General features: G+C 53.7%; 2 protein-coding genes across 2 annotated transcripts; one reads left to right on the plus strand and one right to left on the minus strand.

The window, feature by feature from the left end:
• The first annotated feature begins 1279 nt into the window (after positions 1-1279).
• HSPB7 (heat shock protein family B (small) member 7) lies at positions 1280-4529 on the plus strand. The gene is made up of 3 exons (XM_014836215.3): positions 1280-1810; positions 2327-2460; positions 3682-4529. Exons 1-3 carry the CDS (start codon positions 1633-1635, stop codon positions 3859-3861), a joined length of 492 nt encoding a protein of 163 aa, XP_014691701.1. The 5' UTR covers positions 1280-1632; the 3' UTR covers positions 3862-4529.
• Positions 4530-11005: 6476 nt separating this feature from the next.
• Positions 11006-18291, minus strand: SRARP (steroid receptor associated and regulated protein). The gene is made up of 2 exons (XM_014836216.3): positions 14306-18291; positions 11006-12860 (listed from the first exon to the last, which is right to left on the minus strand). Exons 1-2 carry the CDS (start codon positions 14385-14387, stop codon positions 12433-12435), a joined length of 510 nt encoding a protein of 169 aa, XP_014691702.2. The 5' UTR covers positions 14388-18291; the 3' UTR covers positions 11006-12432.
• Between the last annotated feature and the right edge of the window lie 2544 nt (positions 18292-20835).

Below are 20835 nucleotides of genomic sequence, written 5' to 3' on the forward strand. Positions count from 1 at the left end.
AAAGAAGAAACAGTCCCCACCTTCAGGAGCCCCCAAACTAATGGGGCCACAGGTGAACCCCTGCCTTGGAGGAACTGCCAGCCTGATATGGGAGAGAGGATGGCAGAGAAACCACAGACACAGGAAGACCACATCACCCTGCCTGGTGCTGGGGTGGGCAGCTGGGCAGGGCTCCCTGTGACACTGCAGCAATCAGAGAGGCCTCCCTGGAGGAGGAGGGCAAGATTTGGAGAGGAGAGCAGAGGCCCCACACTGCAACCTGGGCAGCAGCAGAGGGCCTGCCCACCTCCCCAAGTGGCCTTCCCCCAACCTGGCCCCCAGGCCAGTCCTGGTTTTGCTGAGCCACAGGTGGACAGAGAGGGGCTTCTCAGCGTCTTCAGGGCAGCCTGTCTCCATACACATACATTTGGTCACTCTGGCCTCCTGGAGGACCGAGGCTCAGACGCGTCTGGGTTCAAATCCCAGCTCTGCCCCTTACCCACAGGCAAGCCGGCCCCCTCTGCAAGAAATGGGAATAATGCTTCAGTCCTGAGCCATGTGGGGTCAAACGGCCGAGCTGAAAAGCTCAGAGCCAGGGGCCTGGGCCCAGCAGGCCCTCCAATAGTCAGAGGTGGAGCAGTTTCTTCTGGAATTCTCCTTCATCTCTAGCTGAGTTCTGGCCCACTGCAGTCTCAGGCATCTCCTCTGAGCTGGAGGTCAAGCCGAGTTCCCAGGAGCACAACCTTCTGGATCTTTAAGGACAATTACCACATTATCTGCCCTCCTCCTCTGAGTCTGGCCCCGACCTCCAGCCCTGCCTCAGGCTGCCAGCTTTCTCCTCTGGGGCCCCAGTAAGTTCCCAGAGTTGGGGGAGGGCAAGCACAGAATCTGGGTCCCCGTGGGAGCTGGCAGGGGGACAGCTGCACATTCTATACCCCACACACACACCACCAGGGCTGTCTCAGTCCCTCCTAAGAGATGGCTGTGAGCATCATCTGCAGGAGGGAGCCCTCACCTCGCATAGGGGTCCAGCAGGTGGGGGTCTGCCACCCACCCGGGACCTCCTGACCTTGCATTGCCTGCCCTCCCCAGAGCCAGGGGCTTGGGCCCCTCTGCCCTGATTGCCCACTACCCAGAGCCCCTCTAACCAAGGGCTGGACTTCAGGGGAGGGGGACAGGAACTAGAGACAGCCCTGTCCTCAAAGAGCTTACAATCTGATGGGGGAGGCACAGTCCGCAGGGAGCCCCAGGCTGATGCGAGAGACAGAGACACAGAAACACCACACACACAAGGTCCCAGGATGGGCACGGGGGTCTGAGTGGCAAAGGGACAGCACTGGCCCCTGCCGCGCTGCGTGTGGAGGCCCTGGGCTGGAGTTATCGGCCTGGAATGCTGGGCTGGGAACTCGGGCTCGGCCCGCGTGTGTTGGACTGTCAGCAGCGCCGTCTCACTGGAGAAGATTTCCAGCCCCCTCCGGGCCACGGAGAGGCCTAAATTTAGCTGGTAGACAAGAGGCTGGCCCCGAGCCCAGGGATGGTCAGGCCTTATAAAGCACCGGCAGTTGGGGTCCGGCACGCTCCCCGGAGCCTGCCGCCCGCACCCTCTCCCGTCCACCCTGCCCGCCTGGCCAGGGCCCGGCCGCCCACCCGTGGATGAGCCACAGGACCTCCTCCACCTTCAGAGCGGAGAGAAGCTTCCATTCCTCCTCGGCCTCCTCAGCCTCCCACGCCCTCCCGGCCCAGGACCCCCCGATGGAGAAGGCCCTGAGCATGTTCTCCGAGGATTTCGGCAGCTTCATGCGGCCCCGCTCGGAGCCCCTGGCCTTCCCAGGCAAGTGCTCTGGGAGGGGGAGATGCACAGGTAGGGGACACCTGCTGAGGGCACCTCTGAAAGTGGATGTGGTGCCGAGCTGCCGGGAGCAGGTGCTGCACAGCTGCAGCCACGTGTGGCCACCAGGACAGATGTGGCCATGAGAACAAGCAGGCCTCCTAGGAACACCTGTGGCCCAGGGGACAGCTGTGATGCCAATGGCCACAGAGGGACTGTGGCCAGGTCCTTGGTGGAGCCCTGGAGGGCTGGATGGGGTTGGGGGGTATGCATCCCCCAGCCTCCAGGCCTGGAGTGGGTTGCTCCAGAGGGTGTCACATCCATCTGTGCTGGGTGAGGCCCCCTCCCTCCATGGAAAAGGTGGGCTGCAAGAGGTGAGGGGTGGGCAGGGGTTAGGAGCAACAGCTGGGTGGAGGTCAGGCCTGGGGGTGCTGCACCCTTTGCCCAGGAGCAGGAGCCAGAAACCCGGGTTCTGATGCAAGCCTGCGCTGGCTCAGCTCACAGCAGCCCTCTCCACAGCCCGTTCCGGGGGACCGGGCAACATCAAGACCCTCGGAGACGCCTATGAGTTTGCAGTGGACGTGAGCGACTTCTCACCTGAAGACATCATCGTCACCACCTCCAACAACCACATCGAGGTGCGGGCTGAGAAGGTGAGGCTTGCCCACCCCACCCGGACCCCGGGCTCCACCCCTGGACCCTTGGCCCAGTGTCCCCACGCCTGTGTCCCATCCTTGGACCCCAGACCCTGACCAGTGCCTTCCCCAACTCCACCAGGGCAAATGGCAGACCTGGTTCCTGTAGCCTGTGGGTCGTGGGTCCCCGTTCCTGCCTCTGTCTGCCCCAAGGCTCTCAGATCCTTTCTTCAGGAGCCAAGGGCAGCTGAGGGAGCCACGGGGGACTGGCGAGGGGTGGAAGGACGCAGGCGGGGGGCACCTGAGGAGTGAGGTGAGACGGGAGAGGAGAGGAGGGAGACAGTGGTTAAGTGAGGACATCTCTTCTGGTGGGCATGCGCTCAGTTGGGGGGCTCCCCTAGGCAGCTGCGGGGGGAGCTCCCTCACATGACACCTCTCAAGCCCTCTTCCCTCCTGGACCCAGAGGCCCCGCCCCCTCCTCAGGCCCCTGAGTTAGGCCCTGTAGTTCAGGGTCACACACACTCTGAACCCCACACTTCCTTTACCAACAGGTCTCGGGGTCACTGTGTCACTAGGGTCTCTGAGTCCCAGCTCCCAGGAGGCCTGCACTCAGGAGGAGGGTGTGGCCCGGCCTGAATGGGGATGCTGCCCCCAGCGGGCCACAGCCACAGCTGCCCTAGGAGAGGGTCTGCCCAAGGCTTCCTCTGGAGACCCCATAGCCCAGCTTCTTCCCCTGGCACCCCGCCAGGGAAGCCAAGGACTGTGGGCACTGGGACCAGTGGGCAGCACGTGCCAGCCCTGCCAGCCCTGCCAGTGACTCAGCCACCCCGGCCTCTTCTGGACACTATGTGCTGGCCGAGTCATGAGGGAGGGGCAGCTGGCCCGGCCCTGGTGGTGGACACTCCATGTGTCTGGGTGTCCAGGAGGGCTCTGCTCTGTTCTGTGCCATCTTCTCTTTGTTGCTCAGGAGGCCTAGCTTCTGCCTCCCTCTCTGAGCTCCCTCCACCAAGCCCTTGCCTACCCCTCAGAACTGCCGCAGCTCCTCTCAGCCCCTCTGTGCCTGTCCTGCACTCAACCACCGCCCTGGCCAGCCCCTCCCCCGGGCCTCTGCACCCGAGAGCAGAACCCCTTGGCATGTGGGGGCCCAGCTGGGCTTAGACTGGGGAGAAGGGGCTGTGGCTGACATAAGTAGGATGGAGGTTGGGGGCAGCCTGGCTTGACCCATCACCCCTTCCCCAGCTGGCAGCGGATGGCACCGTCATGAACACCTTCGCTCACAAGTGCCAGCTGCCAGAGGACGTGGACCCCACATCCGTGACCTCGGCTCTGAGGGAGGACGGCAGCCTCACCATCCGGGCGCGACGCCACCCACACACAGAGCACGTCCAGCAGATCTTCCGGACGGAGATAAAAATCTGAGGGCCTCCCTTCCCTTGCCTTTCCCCACCTTGTCCCCACTGGCCTGCCAGAGGTTTTCCTAACCCCCTCATGACAGCCTCCAGGACATCTCAGCCCAGACTCCAGGCTCTGACACCCTGCAGACCCCAGGTGGGTCGTCCCCCCCAGTTAAGGTCTTCTGCTTTGCCCAAGGCAGCCCAGGGACCCCCCTTGCCTGACCCGTGGCCCCCAGATTCCAGATGTGCCCTCTTTCACTTAATCCAGAATAAAGGGATTGGGATGGGGAAAGGGCGATCCCAGAGAAGCCACTTTGGGGAATGGAGATTGGGATAGCAGGATCTCTGGGCAAATAATCTGCAGAACAGACAGACAGGCAATTCCTTTGATCTATGGAGTCTCTGCAAGGTAGGGCCAGGGGGACCGGGGACCTGGGGCTCCTTGGCGAGGGGCGTGGGAAAGGCAGAGGGAAATCGCAAGCAGAGGTGCCTGTCTCAGCTGAACTGCCCAGGGGCACAGGGAGGCCAGGAGACAGCTGGGATGGAAAGTCTCCCCTCTGCCATCTCCAACCCCCAGACCAGCTGCCAGGCCGCCGGCCCACCTGGTGCCCCCAGCCAGCCAGCTGTGCCAGGGCAGGGCCACCTTGCGTCTGTATATATGGCGTTTTTCCAATACAGCTGGCTCGTGATAAACCGTGTGACGCTCCTGCTGTCTGCGACCTGCTCGTGCCCCCAGGCAAGGCTGACTGGGGTGGGGGGCTGGTCCTTCTCACCCCACCCAGAGGCCTGGGCTCCAGGGGGCTGCCTCCCGGGCAGACAGGTCACCCAACAGGTGGGAGAAAGCGTGGGGGGGGGGTGCTTTGGGACTTCAAACATGGACCCCAGCTTCTTGTCAACCTTCCCCTGTGGCCAGTGGCCTTTCCCATCCTTTCCCCTTTATGAATCTATAGGCTTGATGTGTGCATAGCCCCCCTACACACATGCATGCACGCACACACGCACGACACCTATCACTGTCCTTCAGATACTAAGTATTACCATTGGTTGAGGCCGAATTCAGAACATTCTAAAATCAGATCTACAGTCTCCATTTTTATCAATGGGGAAACTGAGTCTCTGAGCACCCAGCTTACTCACTGAAGGTCGAATTTGAACCCAGGGCATCGGAAGCTGCTCTCGCGCCGCCCCCCACCCCTCTGTGCACTGGGGAGTGGTGACCCCCTTCTGCCCCTCGTGGCCTGTACACCCTGCCCCCACATCTTTCTGCTGGAGAATGCCTGCATCATAGGAAGAGCCCCCAACCCAGTTCCCTCCTGGTCCCTAGGCCAGGGTGGGGACCCCCTGTCGCCTTCACTCTGGGGAGCCCCAGCTGCCCCCAGTGACTGGGGCTCAGTCTCCCATATACAGAAGCAGGGGTGAGGGCAAAGGGCCAGCCTCTGCCCTCTGCCCCTCTTCGGCCAGAGGTCTTAGGGTGACCTCTTAGCCCCGCCGTTCAGGGGCCCTTGGGGGATGGGAGGGGAGGGGGCATGGGAGGGTCCTAGAATTGTACACTGCACACACAATAAACAACAGAATCACAGACTTCTGGAGAGCACCTGCGTCAAGTTCTCAAACAATGGGTGGGGCTGGAGGCCGGGTAGGGAATAAACAGAGGCCTTCCTTGAGATTGGGGCCTGGGTTCGGGGGGGGGGCCCGGGGGGGGGGTTGGATAGCTCGAGTAGAGCTCAAAGCCTCACAGAAATGTGGGTGTCCTTGGGCCTCCTCCCTTGACTTTCATATCCACCTGGGCAGGAATCCGGGAATTACTTCTGTAAAAAATCTTGCAGCACCTTCTCTTCCAACTGCCACCCCTGCTACCACATGCCAGGCATTGTCCCAGGCACAGGGACACTAGAGGTGGGCCTGCTGCACTGGGTAGCCTGCCCTCCTGAGGCCCATCTTGTACCAGATGGACTCTGGGGACCAGAGAGGCTGAGTGACTGGCCCAGGGTCACACAGCCCCAGGGACAGAGTTGGGGTGGAACCTGGCTGGGGGGCTGGCTGGTTCAGGGAGTCTGGGTGCTCTCTGGCTGGACGCCCCACACCGCCAAGCAGTAGGAAATCAGAGTGCCTTCTGGGCGCTCCCCAGTGCAGCTCCGGCTGCAGGCAGAAGGAGGGGAGGGGAGAGGGGGCGCGGTATTTCCAGCTTCCGTGACTCATTGATTCCACTGGGCTATTTGCAGCCCTGACACTCATCGTCGGGGAGTTGGCGGAGGAGCCAGACCAGCTTCCCCACTTCCTCGACCCCCACCTGGTCAGGCTCACCTTGGCTTCCCGACCCCAGCGGTGCCCCTCCTTGGGGTGGGGGGGAGGGGGCAGGGCTAGGCCGCGGGGAGCCGAGCCTGGAAAAGGGGGCCGCTCCCCAAGTGGCCGAAGGGGCCAAGTACTCCCCACCCCCCACGCCCCAGCAGCCCCCTCTCCAGATCGCGGGGTGGGGGGATGAGGGCTGCGCAGGGGCTAGAGCGGCCGCTGGGCACTGGGCACGTCCAGTCTGAGGCAGTCCCGCCAAGGTGACCCTGCGGAAGAGGAGGACTGGGAGGTGGGGACGGCAGGCAGTCTTTCATCGGCTCCGCCCCCGAGGCGCCTGGGCTGGCGGTGGCGCTGTCTCCTGCGCCCCCGACCCTTTCCAAGCTAAATATAGGCCTGGCTGCGGGCCCCGCGCCCCGCCCCCACCCACTGAAGAATAATTATAGCGGCCTGGTTCATTGAAGGCCTAGTATGTGCCAAGCCACTGCTCATCCCCGCAACAATCCTGCAAGGTAGGTACCAAAGAGGACAAGGAGGTTCAGAGAGGTCTAGCAACTGGCCCAAGGTCACCCAGCTTGGAAGTGGCCCAAGGTCACCCGGCTTAGAAGTGCCATGGCTGGGCTTTGAATCCTTGACTGTGGCTCTAGAAAGCCCTCTGCTGGGTCAGCCCAGATCAGTGCCCCCACCACCAGGGGGCCAGGCAGCGCCCCTGCCCTGACCCTGGTGTCCTGTGCCAGGAAGGAGAATCCCTTCATCTGATAGTTTTTGGGGTGGGCCTGCGCGGGAGGCAGGGGAAGCTGAAAAGACACAGCCCTCTGGGACTAGAGACCTGTGGAAGGTCCAGGTCAGGTGGTGCCAGAGATGGTGAGGGGTGCAGAGGACCTCACAGGTTCCCTCACTTTTAAAGGCCTAGCCCAGGTCAAAGCCTCCTCCTCCAGAAAGCCCTCCAGAACTACCAGCTCGGAGACGCAGACAGAGTACCCTCAGCCCAAAACTTGTCTTCAAACGAAACTCAAACTCAGATGAAAGGAACACATGCCCGAGGGTGGGGGCAGGCCCTGAGCCCCACTGCCCCCCATGTGGTTGGCCAGTTTGGCCAGTCCTGTGCCCTCAGGGAGTTACTCCAAACTCCTCAAGATATGACTGGGAGTGCTAGGCCCAGGGAGGGATAGGGCCTTGCCCAGCGTCACACAGCAAGTCAGTGGTGAAGATGAGAGGAAGACCCAGGGGGACCCTCAGGCCAGGGCTTCTCTACCAGACCAAGCCCCCACCCCCATGGCCCCCCTTCTCTGGCCCAGGAATCCCTGCCTCCCACATTGTACCCCCCAACTCCCCCTCCCCTCATCCGCTCCCCAGCCTGCCCTTCATCCCAGTTCTGCAATGGCAGAAGATGCCTCATCTGCCCTCTCGCTCCCAAGCCCGGCCTGGGAAAGGCGCTAATATTTACTTATTTGTAGGACATTGAAAAAGGCTAGCAAGCCTCAGTGAAGAGCGGAGGGTCAGTTGTAGACTCTGGAGCCCCACCACCTGGTTTCAAATCCTGGGTCCGCTGCTTCTGAGCTGTGTGATCTTGAGTAAGTAACTGAACATCTCTGTGCCTCAGTTGCCCTGTCTGTAAAATGGTGCTAATAGGATCTCCCTGCTAGGGTTGTTTTGTAATGCACGGAAAGGGCATGGCACATGGTAGCTAACCGTAGCTCACGGATGCCGTGCACTGAAGATGCCCCGTGGGCCTCAGCTGCTGTCATTTCATTTAGATTTGGATCTTGACATCCCCAGCTTCAGCCCCTGAGACTGGAGGGCAGAGGAGCTGCCTGGCGCCTGGAGGCCTGTCTCGGGGAAAAGCAGCAGCGACTTGAGTCTGCCCGACTGGGGCCGAGGCAGAGCCTGTGGACAGGGCAGGGAGCTGTTTACAGTCAGCACAGCTGGGCCACCCACAGCTGGCTGTGGCTCGTGTGCCAGCCGGCCAGGCCAGGCCCGGGCTCTGAGGCCCTCCACGGCCTGGACCAGGACAACCTTTCGTGGGAGTCTGGGGGCTACTAGACAGGGTGGGGGGGCCCTCTGGGGTGCCTCCCTGAAGGGCACAAAGCAGGGCTGTGGGCCCCAGGGAGCCGGAGAGGAGAGAGCAGGACCAAAAACCTGCCCCTCCCTCCCTCCCTTCGCACACAATTCTCGACCACCTATTATGTGCCAGGCCCTTTAGGGCACTGGGGACACAGTCCTGATCAAGCATGGCTGCCAACCTGGATACACATTCGCTTATTTGCACTTTCCCTCGCTGGTTCAATAACGTCCATGGAATAAGTAAAGTCTATTATTTATCGATTCATGCCCTCAGCAGATTTTCGGTAAGTCCCTACGGTGTGGTTGGTAGGTAAAGCTCTGGGGTCAGACTACCTCCATTTCGACCCTGGCTCTGCAACTTACCAGCTGTGTGACCTTGAGCCAGTCGCTCACCCTGCCCGAGCCTCAGTTTCTTCATCTGTAAAATGAGATCGCGCCTCCCAGGACTGGGGTGACGAGACTGACTGAGCTATTCTCCTCCACCTGTGTGCTCGGCCTCAGCGAGCGCCCCGCTTCCCTCTTCAGCCCCCAGGCTCTCCCTACACACCGCCAGGCCCTAGGCTGGGTCTTGGAAAACGTTCCTTCTTCCCCCCTTCCCTCCCTCAACAGACAGAGAACCGGGTCACGATGCTGCGACTACAGGTGTGTGGTCACTCTGCCTGGGCAGCTCTGGATGTGGGCTCTGCCTCTTGCTAGTTGGTGACCTTGGGCATATCATTTCCTCTCTCTGTGCCTCAGTTTCCTCATCTGTAAAGTGCCAATAAAAACCATACTCACCTCTCATGTGGGTGGGGTGTGGTGTGAGAGGAACAGAGGTGGCATGGAATGCGTATGAAAATAGCAATAGTCATTATTCTAGATGAAAGGGTGTTGGGTAGGGGCTGGCCCGGTGGCGCAGCGGTTAAGTGCACATGTTCTGCTTCAGCGGCCTGGGGTTCGCCAGTTCGGATACTGGGTGCGGACATGGCACCGCTTAGCACGCCATGCTGTGGTAGGCGTCCCACATATAAAGTAGAGGAAGATGGGCACGGATGTTAGCTCAGGGCCAGTCTCCCTCAGCAAAAAGAGGAGGATTGGCAGCAGTTAGCTCAGGGCTAATCTTCCTCAAAAAAAAAAAAAAAAAGGAAATAAAGAAAAAAAGCAAGTTTGGTTTCTGAAAACAGGGCCCTGGCTGGGTCACTGGCCGGCTGGCTCCAGCGCTCCCGCTCTGGCCACAACAGGTGCCTCCAGTCTGGTGGTAGGGCGACACCTGCTGGTGCAAAGCTAGATGTGCAGCCACAGGCCTCACGCTTTTCCCTGAGGGTCTCAGACTCCCTTTGCCGGATGATGTCCTTGGGCTCTTCCAGTCCAGTGACTCTCCACCGGGGAGGAAAGTGGAGCGGGCACACGTGGTCTGGATTATGCTGTCACCGTCCCTCTAGTCCAAACCATAACCCCCTCACCTGGCTTCAAGTGTGGCCTCCTGAGCTTCCTCTCTGCCTTCTGATTCCAGCAAGGGCTCCAGGCATTTTTTTTTAAGGCAGGTCTGGTCTTGTCACTCTCTGCTTACAAGTCCCAACAGTCCCCAGCCTAGAATAAGATCTAAAGACCTCCGCGTGGCCTGCAAGGCCGCACGAGACGTGGTCCCTGCCACTTCTCTGGCCTCTCTGTTTTGTGTGTGTGCACACGGGAAGGTGAGCTCCTTTGTGGTGGGGCCTCGTCTGTCTTACCACTGCTCCATCCCAGGGTCTAGCCAAGAACCCAGCACACAGTAGGTGCCAATAAATAATTGTTAAATGAATGAATGACTATTGCAGTCAGACTGAACGACTCTGGTCCTTCTTCCTGGAACCCTCGCCATCCCTGCCCCCTTGCCTTTGTATGGCTCACACACTGGTCAGATCTTAGTTTAGACGTCACTTCCTGCAGGAAGCCCTCCCTGATCTCCTCTCCCCAGAGTGGGCTGGGCCCTCTCCTCCAGCCCCAGCATCATTCTGTGTGCTTTTACTGTTGCACTTATCAGATGCTCTGGCAATAAGCACCTCCTTTCTTGCCTCCCCCACCAGGTTGTGAGCTCCTTGAGGACAGGATTATATCTGTTCTCTCTGGATCTGATACCAAACCTCTTAATTTCAAATTCGTGTGCCCAAGTCACAATAAGCCAGTCACTGAGACGTCAGTGCCTGGAGATGGTGACAGGTTTATTCATTCGAATTGTCCAAAACGAGAAGGGAGGATGGGTTCTCTCAAATCCACCTTAACAGGAGAAGAAAGCAGGGGGTCTTTATAGAGCCAAGGGGCTTGGGGGGAGGGGTTTCAGAGAAACAAAGGGGAATTCCTGCTCCTTTCACTCCAGATACGCCCTTGGGCAACCAGACTTCTGGGCTCAGGCAGCTGGGGGCTGCTTATCTGGTGGTCCTAACTTCCTTGAAGGCATTCTTTTTCTTCCCCAAGACCAGCTCATAAACCCTGTGACCCTTGAGTCACCCATCAGGTTAAACAAGAAAACAGCAAATTAAACAAGATCAACTTCTTTTCATCTGTGTCTTTGTTGGGAACAAGGTCGAAGGGTAATCATTTTTTTTTTTTTTGAGGAAGATTATCCCTGAGCTAACATCTGCCACCAAGCCTCCTCTTTTTTTTTTTTTTTGCTGAGGAAGACTGGCCCTGAGCTAACATCTGTACCCATCTTCCTCTACTTTATATGTGGGATGCCTACCACAGCATGGCTTGCCAAGTGGTGCCATGTCCACACCCAAGATCCGAACCGGTGAACCCCAGGCCACCGAAGTGGAACGTGTGCACTTAACCGCTGTGCCACCAGGCCAGCCCCTAATCATATTCTTATTGAATATTTACAGTAACCCTCAGGTACCTGGCTTCCAATCCCCTCTGCCTAGAAGATACCTTGCCAAGATGAGAGGCCATCTGCCCCACGGTTAGGAGCAAGAACTGGAGCACCAGCCTTGGCTGGGTTCTAATCCCAACTGTTCCAGTCTGTCAGAACTCGAGTGCGTTCCTCAACCTCTCTGTGCCTCAGTTCCCTAATCTGTGAAATGCGTACAAAAATAGTGCTTCCTCGTACTGTCACTGTGAGGATGTCTTTTCCCTGGCACAGGGCAAATGGCCAATACGTGTTAGCCACCAGTGTTTGTCGGAAACTAGGAAAATAGTCATTGAATAAATAATGAATATTCAGCAATTTTAATCCAAGAGCCTTGAGACACACTTCCTCAGGTGTGTTGATTTAGGATTTCACAGAGTGCTGTGCATCTCTTAGACTTACATACACACCAGTGACCCCAGTTCCTGCAGGGGAACATGACTGCCCCGTGGGGTAGAGACCAGGCCCCCTCTTTTGTCTATATCCCTAGGGGCAGCATGAGCCTGGTATACAGTAGATGCTCAATAAATAATATCTCTATTTCCACTTGTTCAAACGTGATATTCCCTCCCTCCCTGAGCACTCCCACCCCCTCTTGAGAAGCCAGTCCCCTTCTTTCTCTTCTCAGATTGTCAGGTCCCACCCGGGCCCTTTAATTCCCCATCTGGTGTCCACACCCTCCCAGTGACCTACACACTTGCATTTGAGCCAAGACAACAGCAGCCAATGTACTGCCCCTGCCTGTCCTGCTGGGGCGTCCTGCCCCTGCTCTGGTCTGCACCGGGACAAGATGCCAGCCAGGTGGCCCTGGGAAGGTGGATCTTCAGTGCTGGCTTTCTCCTCTTTTAGATCACACTTTGTTACCCAAGCAGAGAGGCCTTTCCCACCCATCATATCAGAGAAGCTCTTTGCTCCCATCGCTGGCCATCACAGCACACTGTTCCAGTTCCTACACAGCACTCGTTTCCCTGCTCAAAATTATCTTTATTAGGTTAACCTTTCTCCTTGCCCCGCCCCCGCCCCAAGAATATAAGCACCAAGCAAGCTGTGGTATCTTCCTTAGCACTTTGCAGGGCCTGGTATGTAGAAGATGCTCCGTTAGGATTTGCTGTATGAATGCATTAGTCTCTTTCCATGTGGAGGCGGCTTATCTTGCTTCTGCTGAAAGGCTGACAAAGATAGGGAGGAAGGAGGAAGGATACCCTTGAGTGTGTACTTGGTGGCTGTTTCAGATGTCCTTTAGTTGATTTACTGCTCTTTCTTTGGCTCAGGCACAAAAGGCTTCTGCTTGGCTGGGAAAAGGGAGTGGGCTCTGGGAATTGCAGCCCCTGGGCACCGAGCCTGGCTTGCCAGCCCCTTCCTCCCGTGGCCAGGCCTTTCCAGTTAATCCGCCTGTCCACAGACGCAGGAGGAGAGGGCTTTGAGCGAGCCTATGACTGTTCCCCAAGCTGAAGACCTCGAGGGCACAGTCTTCAAGGGGCTCCCCTTGGCTTCAGGAGCCTCCTGGCACCCGAGTGGGCTGCCCCGGGAGGAAGCTGGGGCCACAGTCCCTCCAGAGGGTGGCAAGGTACCCTCGGCCTGGGCAAGGCACCCCCCACCCAGGGGGACCTCATGAGTTTGCTGGGGCTGGTTTCCCCCGCAGAACAAGATGTAGGTCTTCATTGGAGGGGTGACAGGTCCTGGGTTGGGCCTAGGGGCTCGGGGTGGTGCTGAGGGTGCAGCCAGGCAGAGCTGTTTCCCACGTGCACAATCAAAGATGAAAGTTAGGTGAGCAGTGGGGATGGCCTTCTGATGGCGGGCTGGCTTCCCCTCTAGAGAGAAGGAAAAGACCAAAGGTGTGCGTTAGCACAGCGAGCGGTATGGTCTCTTTAATTCATTTGTTCATTCGCTCAACGAGGCTTTAACTGTGGCTTGGTTGACACACAAAGATGGGAAGACAGTGGGGTCTAAGAGCATGGATTTCAGCATCAGGGTCTTCCGATGTGTGTTTTTTCCCCACACCACCAAGCAATTAACTCAGTTCTACCTGGAGTCAGCATCACATCCCACAGGTTCTTTAAGGGCTCGGTCCTACAAGACTGCCCCCCCCCCCCCGCCCCCGCCATGCCAATCACCAATCGCAAGTCCAGGTTGTCACCTGTGATTCTCACACTTAGATCAGAGGTTCCCACCACCCCCTCCTTGCTAGAGAGGCTCTCAGGACTCAGAGAAACACTTGACTTACTGGATTACCAGTTGATTATAAGAGGATACAACTTAGGAACAGCCAGAGGCACAGGGCAAGGTCCGTGGGCAGGGGAGCAGAGCTTCCAGGCTCTCTGAGCACACCGGTCTCCCCAAATCTCCACATGGTCGCCAGCCCCGAAGCTCTCTAAACCCTGTTCTTTTGGGGGTTTATGGAGGCTTCATCACCTAGGCGTGATTGATTAAATTACTGGCTGCTGGTGATCGATCTCCAGCTCCAGCCTCTTTCCCCCCTGTGTCAGCCGTCTGCCTTTCAGGAGCACAGAGCCCACTGCCTCAGAGCTTCTCGACTTCGCTGTTTGCATGGACCTCCTGGGCATCTGGAGAACATGCAGATTCTGGTCCAGCGGGTCTGGAGGGGGTCCTGAGGTTCTGCATTTCTAATAAGCTCCCTGGGGATGCCGGTGCTGCTGGTCCATGGGCCACCCTGTGAGTAGTGAGGTCTTTGAACCAAGGAAGGCCTGGCCACCTTTTGCAGGTGAGGAAACTGAGGCCCAGCTTGGACAGATGGAGGGTGGTCCTCACGGAGCACCATGAGGCGCTCTTCCTCCCCAGAGTCTTGTCCACAGCCTCAGAGAACGCCATCAGTGCCCGGTCCCATCTGCCTTGGGGATCCCTGTTCTGTCCTCCCAACCCAGCTGAAGGCCCCGCAACAGGGAGACGTCATGAACCTATCAATTGACTTGTCAATGAAGTACCTGCCAGAGCAGGTCGCTCTGAACCCAAAGCCTGTGCTCTTAAAAAAGTAACTTTTCCAGTTACCCAAGTAATCAACAATCCACTCTCTTAACTACATGCTCTTCACCACAACACAGGCTCAGAAGGAAGCCTATGTTCTGGTAGGTTCGTTAACACAGGAAATAAATGAAGCCCATCTACGACTTGAGAATCCTGGCATCCCTAAGGGAGGGTGTCTGCCTTCCGACCCTTGCCTCCCCAGCACCCCGTCCCCCACCCCTCCTGGCCCCAACTGGTCTTTCTCAGGGCTGAGGCACCCTCCACCTGCTCTTACCTGAGCTGGTCTCCAGGTCTGTCTCAAGGCCCATGACGTTAGGGCTGGTTCTCTGGTCCTTGGGGTCTTCTGAGGCGGCCATTGCTGCAGCCACGGCGCCTGTCCCAGCTCTGGCAAGAACAGTTCCCAGCAGGCTCTTCCAGGATGTAGCTCCCCATCCAAAGACAGACCTTTTATATTTACCGGATCCGGATTAGGGTGGGATCCGCCGAGTGAATTCCACTGGGAGCTGGGGGACTGGCTTGGGGCGGTTAGGGGATTGCTTTGATCAACAGAGTTATGTCAACAAGATTGTTGTCGGGTAGCTGGGAGGCAAGCCTTCTAACAAACAGACACTATTTCTTCTTTCTTCCAACTCCAGCTGCTTCCTGACTTGGGACAGGCCTTGGAAACCTCTCCTCCGGGCCTCAGTGTCCCTAACCGCAGTCATTATCTGGCTATGTCACCTGTGGGGGAAGGGGCGAGGGAGCTCGGTGGGGTGTCTTGTTTAAGGGCAATAGTCCCATCATGAGGCCTCCACCCTCAGGACCTAATCACTTCCCACAGGCCCCACCTCCTCAGACCACCACAATGGGGATTAGGTTTCAAAATACGAATTCTGGGGGGACAATCCAGTCTAGAGCATCCTTGAAGTCAACCACCTGTTTTTACTGAAAAGGAAATATGCTTAAAAAGGAAAATTGATAATGCTACATTAAATGGAAACAGTATCACTTCTATAACTAAGAAGTAACTCTGTGTGGTTGCAGAATAATGGTCCTCCAAAGACGTCCATGCCCTGATCCCCAGCTTGTGAGTGTTACCTACACAGCAAGAGAGATTTTGTGGTGTGATTAAGGGTATTCCGATGAGCATTTTTTTCCCCACACCACCAAGCAATTAACTCAATTCTGACGCTATCTACCTGGAGGCAGCATCAGGTCCCACAGGTTCATTAAGGGCTCGGTCCTACAAGACTGCCCTGCCCCCCTCCCCTCAGATGCCAATCACCAATCACAAGTCCAGGTTGTCACCTGTGACTGTCACATATGGATCAGATGTTCCCACCACTCCCTCCTTGCTAGAGAGGCTCACAGGACTCAGAGAAACCTTTGATTTACTGGATTATCAGTTGATTATAAGAGGATACAATTTAGGAATAGCCAGAGGCACAGGGGAAGGTCCGTGGGCAGGGGAGCAGAGCTTCCGGGCTCTCCGAGCACACCGGTCTCTCCGAATCTCCACATGGTCACCAGCCCCGAAGCTCTCTAAACCCTGCTCTTTTGGGGGTTTATGGAGGCTTCATCACCTAGGCGTGATTGATTAAATTACTGGCTGCTGGTGATTGATCTCCAGCTGCAGCCTCTTTCCTCTCCGCAGAGGTTGGTGGGTGGGAGACTGAAGGTTCCAACTCTCTAATCTCTCAGTTGGTTCCCCTGGCAACCAGCCCCCATCCCTAGGTGATGGAGGGGCATTTCTCAAATCGCTTTATTAACATAACACAAGAAGTCTTTATCTCTCTCATCACTTGGGAAATTCCAAGGGTGTTAGGAGCTCTGTGCCAGGACCCAGAACGAAGACCAAATATATATTTATTATAAATCACAATATCACAGGTATGGACTTTGAGATGGGGAGATTATCCTGGATTATCTGAAGAAACACAATTTAATCACACTAGTCCTTAAAATTGGAGAACATTTCCTGGCTGAGTTAGAAGAGATGTGACAATGGAAAAAGGCCAGAGACGCATGAAGTGAGAAGGCCTCAACCTGCCATTGCTGGCTTTGAAGATGGTGGAAGGGGGCCGAGAGCCAAGAAATTCAGAAGGCCTCTATAAATTGGAAAAGGCAAGGAAAGGATTTTTCCCTAGAACCTCCAGAAAGGAAACTTCCCGCCAACATCTTGATTTTAGCCCAATAAGACCCATGTTGCATTTCTGACCGACTAACAATAAATTTGTGTTTCTTTAAGCCACTAGATTGTGGTAACTTGTTCCAGCAACAACAGAAAACTGATATGCTATGCAAATATCAAAGAAAATAAAACAAAATTAAATTCTAGCTGGATACTGTGGCTTGTGTTAGATGACTTAAGAAGTGGCTGGGGATGTATGTTTTACCACAATTTTTTTTTCACTGACGGGGCATGTGTGGAGAGCATGTGCTCCTGAGGTCAGGTGGCGTGAAGGGGACTTCCCATCTGCGGTGTCCTTCCCCAAACCCATAATCCTGATCTAGTCACGGGAAAAATCCAAACTGAGAAACATTCTGCAAAATATTTGTCCAGTGCTCCTCAAACTGTCAAGATCATGAAAAACAAGGGAAGTCTGAGAAACTGTCACAGAGCAGAGGAGCCTAAGGAGATGTGACAACTACATGCAATGTGGGATCCTGGATTTGATCCGGGAATAGAAAAAGGACATTAGGGGCGGTCCGGTGGTGGAGCGTTAAGTTTGCACATTCCACTTCGGTGGCCGGGGGTTGGCTGGTTCGGATCCTGGGTGCGGACATGGCACCACTTGTCAGGCCATGCTGTGGTAGGTGTCCCACATATAAAGTAAAGGAAGATGGGCATGGATGTTAGCTCAGGGCCAGTCTTCCTCAGCAAAAAGGGGAGGATTGGCAGCAGATGTTAGCTCAAGGCTAATCTTCCACAAAAAAAGAAAAGAAAAGAGACATAAACGGAAAAACTGGTGAAATCCAAATAAAGTCTGGAGTTTAGTGAACAGTCACGTAGCGAAGTTGCTTTCTTATTTTGACAAATGTTCTACACTTATGTAAGATGTTCACAAAATGGGAAACTGGGTGTGGAGGGTACAGGAACTCTCTGTGCTATCTTTGCAACTTTTTAACGAATCTAAAATTATTCTGAAATAAAAAAAAATGTACTTTAAAAAAATGAGTGGGGAGGACTCTCATTGGACACCAAAGGAAGTAACCAGGACACCTTCTCCTTACTCTGAAAATTGAAAAGGAAAAGGAAATAAACATCCAAAAGACAGATAATAACAAGTGTTAGTGAGGATGTGGAGAAATTGGAACCCTCCCAGATTGCTGGTAGGATTGTTAAATGGTGCAGTTGCTTTGGAAAACAGTGTGGCAGGTCCTCCAAATGTTAAAGATAGGGTTACCCTAAGACCCAGCAATTTCAGGCTTATACCCAAGCATGAAAACATGCGTCCGCACAAAAACTTGTACACAAATGTTCATAGCAGTGTTATTCATAATAGCAAAAGTGAAAACAACTCCAATGTCCATTAACTGATGAATGGATAAACCAGCTGTGGAAATCCGTACAAGGGAATATTATTTGACTATAAAAAAGAGTCAAGTACTGACATGCTATGGCATGGATGAAACTTGAACGCTAAGTGGAAGAAGCCAGTCATCAGATGCCGTATGATTCCATTTATATAAAACGTCCAGGACAAGCAAAGCCATAAAGACCGAAAGTAGATTAGTGCTTGTCAGGGGCTGGGAGGACGAAAGAATGGGGAGTGACTGTGAATGAGGATGAAGTTTCTTTTTGGGGTGATGAAAATGTTCTGAAATTAGGTAGCAGCGATGGTTGCACAACTCTGTGAATATACTAAAAACCACTGAAGTGTACCCTTTAAAAAGGTGAATTGTATGGTATGTGAATTATATCTCATCAAGCTGTTATTTTTCAAAAAGGAAACGAGGAGCCAGCCCTGTGGCTGAGTGGTTAAGTTCACGTGCTCTGCTTCAGAGGCCCAGGGTTTCGCTGGTTTGGATCCTGGGCGTGGACACGGCACGGCTTGTCAAGCCATGCTAAGGCGGTGTCCCACATGCCACAACTAGAAAGACCCACAACTAAAAATACACAACTATGTACCGCGGGACTTTGGGAGAAAAAGGAAAAATGAAACCTTTAAAAAAATAATTTAAAAAAAATTTTAAAAATAAAAAAATAAAAACAATCTAAAAAAGGAAATGAGCTCTATCCTGTTTTTCCTGAATGCTGTTTCCAGGTAACCATATGGCCCTAGTTGATGAGGAAAAGTTCTTATTTACAGAAGAATTCCAGCTAATAAATGTGGAAAGAATGATAGAATCAGAAATGCATCATTTTCTAATCTCTAATTAAATCATTTACTCAAGGCTCTTCAAAGGAAGAAACGATGACATGGAAGGTTGATGGGGATCTTTCTACAGAAGGAATCAGGCTGCTGCCACCCAAACCCACCATGAGCTTAGCATCACTAAAGGGGTCCCTGACGTGACTCAGCAGAAGTGCTCAGCAGCACCTATGACATGTTCTTAGGAAAAAACATTGAATCTGAACCTGCTCAGACCTCTACAGCTAATTTACAGGAAATAAGAGGACAGAGGAGCTGGGCAAAGACAGCACAAAGAAATCCAGAATGTGGGACGTTCCACAGGATGACTGACCCACTGCCGCAGTAAGGCAACGAAGCGGAACAAACAACAAAACAAGGAGAAAGGACTGCTTTCAAATAAAAGGGACTCAAAGGCAAACCAAATAAACAACAAACAAAAAACCTACCCTTTGTGACTGAGAGGACCTTGTATGAATCCTGATTTGAACAAAGCAATCATAAAAAGACATTTTGAGACAATTAGAGAAATTTGATTGTGGTTAGATAGTAAATGATTCCAAAGAATATTCGTAATTTTGTTAGCCATGACCAGGGCACTGTGGAAATCTAAGATCATTTTTTAAGAGTTGCACACACATATGTAAAGATGGAATGACACGATATCTGGGATTTGCTTTAAAATACTTCAGCAGTTAGGGGTCGGCCCCGTGGCCGAGTGGTTAAGTTCGCGCACTCCGCTGCAGACGCCCCAGAGTTTCGTCGGTTCGAATCCTGGGCGCAGACATGGCACTGCTCATTGAGCCACGCTGAGGCGGCGTCCCACATGCCACAACTAGAAGGACCCACAACTAAGAATATGCAACTATGTCCTGGGGGGCTTAGGGGAGAAAAAGGAAAAAAATAAAATCTTTAAAATAAATAAATAAATAAATAAAATACTTCAGCAATTAAAAAAGGAAGAAAGAAAGAAAAAAGAAAGGAAGGATATATTGAGTATGTGCAGCAAAACAATTATCGAATCTGGATGATGGACATACAGAAAATATTTTATTATTTTATCTGACTTTCCTGTACTTTACAATATTTTAAAAATGGAGAGGAATTAAAAAGTGCATGTCAAAGGTCCCCATGAAGAATTAAGAAAATCATTTCATGACACGTGAGCAGAGAAAAAAGGGCAGCGTTTATAAATTAATATACTATATTAAATAATTCATGACTTTCAAGATGTGTGTAATCAAACTGATAAGCTAAATTGTATAAAGACATTTGTCTGTTTATCTGCTGCTCTTTAAGCTTATGTCTACAAGTTGGCCAACCACTTAAAAAATTCTCCTTATTGGGAAAATGCGGGTAACTCACGCATGAATAATAACTGAGCTTGCGAGGACATTGGGGTAGGAGGTGGAGGAGGTTCAGGCTGGAGACTCCAGAGATGGTGAGGGGCCCTGTGCGTCACTGACAATGAAGAGGAAGGGGACACCGGAGCGAGAAGGTGGGGGCTGAGGGAGCTGGTTGGTAATATACTGGAGCAATAGCCCCACTGAGAAACCAGGCAAGTCATAATCCTTCACTCATTCAGTCCACACATGTATACCTGGCTCCTGCCCGTCCCAGGCAACGAGCCCAAATGTCTGGGTTCCTTCCTACATATTATTCTAAGTGGTTTCTGGCATCTCAGCTTCATTTAACGAAGACCACTGTTGGGTCCAGGTTTCAATCAACCAACTGTGCTGTTAGAACCATTCTCCATTGTTTGAGCTAGAACATTAAAACCCCAAAATCTCTGTAAAGTGCACTTATAAGGATAAATTCAGCCAAATCTAATCTTATCTTCCTTCCTCCCTGACTTAGCACCATCAGAATCCAGTTACACCTATATTTCCTAGATTTCAGTTAATCTATTAGGTAAGGCTTACTTTCTTCCCTCCCTCCCTCCTTTTCTTTTTTCCTCTCTTTTGTGTATAAGTCACATCTATGGTCAGACTATGTGCTCGTTTCCTGGGGCATTTTGGAATCGGACTCTCCTCATGGATCTGGAGACAAATGAAAGGTGGCAGAGTGGTCTCTCGGAGGAATCAGCATCTCCTTGCAATGTAACTTCTTAAGACGAGGTCATTTCACGCTCTCCAGGGAAAGCAGGATCAGCCTCATTCGAGGGGGAGGAGGGCTTTGGGGAGAAAAAAAAAAGGAAAACAATAAAAGCAAAAAGTTAAAAAAAAATATATACAACTATGTACTTGGGGGATTTGGGGAGAAAAAGCAGGAAAAAAAATAGAAGATTGGCAACAGTTGTTAGCTCAGGTGCTAATCTTTAAAAAAAAAAAAGAAAGAAAGCCAAGGAAGGGTTACAATGAGGACAATTCTCAGCGCCCAACTCCTGTAATACAGAACTTCTGGATAGGTAGGCGCATGCGCCTGTCCGCGATCCTCTGCAAGCCCCGGCGCTGCGCATGCGCCGGAAGTT

The sequence above is a fragment of the Equus asinus genome, chromosome 5 (genome assembly GCF_041296235.1).
Source record: "Equus asinus isolate D_3611 breed Donkey chromosome 5, EquAss-T2T_v2, whole genome shotgun sequence".
Lineage (NCBI taxonomy): Eukaryota > Metazoa > Chordata > Mammalia > Perissodactyla > Equidae > Equus > Equus asinus.

Coding starts and splice junctions, on each gene's coding strand:
- SRARP (XM_014836216.3), bottom strand. CDS start 14,387: ATGGCCGCCTCAGAAGACCCCAAGGACCAGAGAACCAGCCCTAACGTC. Junction 12,861..14,305: donor AGACCTGGAGACCAGCTCAG/GTAAGAGCAGGT, acceptor CCTTCTCTCTAG/AGGGGAAGCCAGCCCGCCAT.
- HSPB7 (XM_014836215.3), top strand. CDS start 1,633: ATGAGCCACAGGACCTCCTCCACCTTCAGAGCGGAGAGAAGCTTCCAT. Junction 1,811..2,326: donor GGAGCCCCTGGCCTTCCCAG/GCAAGTGCTCTG, acceptor CCCTCTCCACAG/CCCGTTCCGGGGGACCGGGC. Junction 2,461..3,681: donor TCGAGGTGCGGGCTGAGAAG/GTGAGGCTTGCC, acceptor CCCCTTCCCCAG/CTGGCAGCGGATGGCACCGT.